Source organism: Corapipo altera, unplaced genomic scaffold, assembly GCF_003945725.1.
Source record: "Corapipo altera isolate COAL_440 unplaced genomic scaffold, ASM394572v1 60760, whole genome shotgun sequence".
In the NCBI taxonomy this organism is placed as follows: domain Eukaryota; kingdom Metazoa; phylum Chordata; class Aves; order Passeriformes; family Pipridae; genus Corapipo; species Corapipo altera.
Window position 1 is genome coordinate 1 of NW_020887525.1, and position 3,965 is coordinate 3,965.

The 3,965-nt window shown below is 60.2% G+C and overlaps 1 protein-coding gene across 1 annotated transcript; it reads left to right on the forward strand.

Annotated features, from left to right (window-relative positions):
* The first annotated feature begins 697 nt into the window (after positions 1–697).
* LOC113941647 (inositol 1,4,5-trisphosphate receptor-interacting protein-like 1) lies at positions 698–2,352 on the forward strand. Its single transcript, XM_027632797.1, has 2 exons — positions 698–703; positions 1,118–2,352. The coding sequence occupies exon 2, from the start codon at positions 1,121–1,123 to the stop codon at positions 2,054–2,056; it is 936 nt and encodes a 311-aa protein (XP_027488598.1). The 5' UTR covers positions 698–703; positions 1,118–1,120; the 3' UTR covers positions 2,057–2,352.
* Positions 2,353–3,965: the final 1,613 nt, after the last annotated feature.

The following is a 3,965-nucleotide window of genomic DNA, read 5'->3' on the forward strand; positions in this document are numbered from 1 at the left end:
CTCCTGCCGCTTTTGTGTCACCTGCAAACTTGCTCAGTGTCCCTTGCAGTCCTGCCTGCAAGTCTTTGATGAAGATGTGGAAGAGCACAAGGCCTAAGAAGGAGCCCCGTGCAAACCGACTAGTGCCAGGTGACCAGCGTGAAGTTCCCCCAGTGCCCAGTGCCGTCTGTGCCGGAGCCGTGAGCCGAGCGCTCAGCCACGGCAAGCTGTGTTTCTCCAGCTGTGTGCTGGACACTTGGTCGCGAAGGAACCCGTGAGAAACGGTATCCAAAGCTTTATTGAAATGCCCAAAGATTTGACGGGAAGCCAAGTGGCCGGAGCTGTGCTGGTGCTGCGGTGCCACTCGTCAGACTCAGGGGGAGGCCCAGCCGGCAGGGCAAGGTCCCGCGCAGAGGTTCTGCAGCTCTGCCCCTGTGTCCTTCATGGTCACAGGCTTGTCCTGCCAAGGCTGGCCGTGGGAGTGGCTGGGGCTGCCCACTTGGGCAAGAGACCCCCAGGGAGCTCCTGCCCGCTGGTTTTGGAATTGGGGTGCTGATGGCCAGAAGCAAGTGCTGCTGAGGGGAGCGGTGTGAAGGCGGGGCGTTGTTGGTTGCGTGACTCTGGTGTCTCTGGCGGCTGTGACGTCACAGCGGACAGGTCACAATGGGAGCTGTCCCTAAGGACAACAGCGGGCAGCCCCAGGGCAGTTGGACTTGGGCGATCAGTGAGTACAGATGCAGGGGGAAAGCTGGGATGGATGGGGGATGGGGATGATGCCCAGGGGGGTTTGTAGCCCTGAGGGAAAGCTGAGTCCCTCCCAGCAGGGCCCAGTTGTGCCCCTGGGGCCTGGCACACAGCTGCTCCGGGCTCTCTGTGGTGGCAAGCACCCAAAGAGGTTTTGGGGAGGGGTCGGCTGCCCCTGGCTCCATGGGCTGCTGTGGCGTGGCAGGGATGGGGTTCTCTCGGGAGGTCTTTTGCCGGGGCACAGCCCAGCCAGGGGCTGACAAGGAGGCTCCGGGCTGGGGCAGGATGGGCCCTGTGCTGTCTGCAGCCAGGCACTGCCTTCCCTTCAAGTCTCGATCGCCACGCTCCCTCCCAGCGCGAGCCGCTGAGCTAACTCGTCTCCCATCTCCTGCAGGCCATGGATTCAGCACTCGTGCTCCTCCTGGCTGTGCTGGCCGTCCTGCCCAAGCCGACCCACGATCGCCCGAGCGATGCAGTCGCTGCGGAGCGGATGAAGAGACGGCAGATTTTTCTCGAAGAGAAGATGAGCGAGCTGTGGGAGGAAGTTGAGTGGAGGAGGGCCCTGGAAAAAGTTCCACTCCTGTGGATCTTGCAGCACTGGCTCTTCTGGGTGGCTGCAGCAGCTGTGCTCTGCTGGCTGGCCTGGCGCCGTCAGCGGGACAGCTGGCGAGGAGAGGAGGAAGAAGAGCTCGGCGCAGCAGCCGGGGCTGTCAGGCCTTTCCCGGAGCTCAGCCGGTCACCGCTGCACGAACTGCCCTACATGGGCCGCACCCTGAAGAAGCTGGTGCGGGACCTGCTGGAGGTGTGCCAGGTGCTCTCCCAGAACACCTTCATGCCAGAGCTGCACCCGGCCACCCAGAAGCAGGGCACCCTCGAGTCCTGGAGTGACCTGGGGCACCAGATCATCTACCAGCTGGTCGTCTTCCTCAGGCCACCCCCCAGGCACTCTTTCCAGCTGCAGCCGCCCAACAGCAGGAAGGTGCCAGAGAGGTGCTCCAACATCCGGGTGGTGCTGGAGTGCTCGTGCTCCAGCACCACGGGGGAGACGTCGTGCTTTGTCCACCCCACGCACGACGCTCAGCCCTCGCGCCTGCTACGCACCCTCTGCACAGACTCCCACTTGGAGGTGGAGAAAACCGCCGCCTGGGTGCAGAGCTTGGTGGAAGCAGCCTGGGAGCGTTTGCCCCAGTGGCACGACTGGCAGCTCCAGCTGCTGCCCTCCTCCCGCTCCTGCAGGCTCCTGCTGACCGGCCCCTGCCCGGTGCAGCTCTGCGCTGAGCTGCTCTTGGCACTGCGGCAGGGCCGGCCAGGCAACTTCCTGGTGCTGGAATAGGCACCTGCAGCTCTCCCACCTGCTGCTTTAGTCTGGGCTAGAGTTAGAGTAGGATAGTAGAGTAGGATAAGAGCAGGGTGGGATAGATTTAGGGTGGGGTTCTATTTTCCAAGGGCGGGTTTAGTCTGGGGTAGAGTTAAGAGTAGGATAGCTGACTAGGATAAGAGTAGAGAGGGATAGATTAAGGAGGGGGTTAGATTTTCCAAGGGTTGGTTTAGGCTGGGCTAGAGTTAGGCTTAGGATGGCCTTAGGCTTGTAGGGGGTTAGATTTGAAGCTAGTGTTTTCCCAAGGGGTGCTTTAGGCTAAGATAGATAGTCAGGAGAGGCTTCCATCTTCTGCATCTCCTCCACGTGGGGTTCTATTTTGCTCCCTTTCTGCTTCCAACTTGAAAATAAAGAGAAAGGTTGAGCAGAACTTGCCCAGTGTCAAGGCCTCTTCTGTTTCTCGTCCTGCCAGGCTGGGGCTGGGGCTGCCTGGGGAGTCGTCTCTCTTCTTTGTCTCTTTCCCTCCCTCGCCTCTTGAATTCATCCCTTGCCTCTCTCTTCCCTTGCACCCGAGCCCTTTTTCCAAAGCCCCCTGCTGTGTGCTTCTCCACTAGCTCAGGCACTAACAGACCACCGTCCATGCCAAGGATGGAATTTCCTTCTAAACGACTTGGAGTTTTTCGTGGACCTTGGGACTTTGGGCATTCCTCTGGAGCACGAGCGTTTCCAAATCTTAGGGGCTCCCTTCTCCTTAAGAGTGCAGTGTCTGAGCGAGCTGGTTGAGCGCAAGGTGTCCCCGCCCGTGGCAGGGGGTTGCAACTCCCTGGTTTTTAGGGTGCCTTCCAAGCCCAAGCAGTCGGTGACTCTGGGAAGGAGGGCCTTTGCCTCCTCCTACCCCCAGCAGGACGCCTCCATTCAACCCTTTCCTTTCATCCACTTCCTTCAACCTGCTGGTAGCAGGGTTCAGGACACCCTTGATCTTTTGTTTTCTCCCATGACTGCTACTGTCTCCAGGAGGCCAGAGCATGGCTCCCCCAGTGCATCTCCTCCTCTTGCATACTTTGGAACCTTTCTAGCTCCTCTCGCAGCTCCACCAGCAGGCGCAGTAGATCAGCCACCTGCTCATAGCTGCACAGCTGCTGCTGTGGAGCAGGACCCCCAGCTTTCCAAGATCTCATTCCCCAGTAGGTCCCTCCATGCAGGTTTGCCCCGTGCCAGCTGCAGAATGCAGCACTTTCCCTTGTTGAACTTCCTCGGCTTGCTGATTGCTCAGCCCCTAAAGATTGGAGTCGAGGCCTCTCAGCGGGGCCTGCCTGCCTCTGAGGGAGACAAGAACTCCTGCCGCTTTTGTGTCACCTGCAAACTTGCTCAGTGTCCCTTGCAGTCCTGCCTGCAAGTCTTTGATGAAGATGTGGAAGAGCACAAGGCCTAAGAAGGAGCCCCGTGCAAACCGACTAGTGCCAGGTGACCAGCGTGAAGTTCCCCCAGTGCCCAGTGCCGTCTGTGCCGGAGCCGTGAGCCGAGCGCTCAGCCACGGCAAGCTGTGTTTCTCCAGCTGTGTGCTGGACACTTGGTCGCGAAGGAACCCGTGAGAAACGGTATCCAAAGCTTTATTGAAATGCCCAAAGATTTGACGGGAAGCCAAGTGGCCGGAGCTGTGCTGGTGCTGCGGTGCCACTCGTCAGACTCAGGGGGAGGCCCAGCCGGCAGGGCAAGGTCCCGCGCAGAGGTTCTGCAGCTCTGCCCCTGTGTCCTTCATGGTCACAGGCTTGTCCTGCCAAGGCTGGCCGTGGGAGTGGCTGGGGCTGCCCACTTGGGCAAGAGACCCCCAGGGAGCTCCTGCCCGCTGGTTTTGGAATTGGGGTGCTGATGGCCAGAAGCAAGTGCTGCTGAGGGGAGCGGTGTGAAGGCGGGGCGTTGTTGG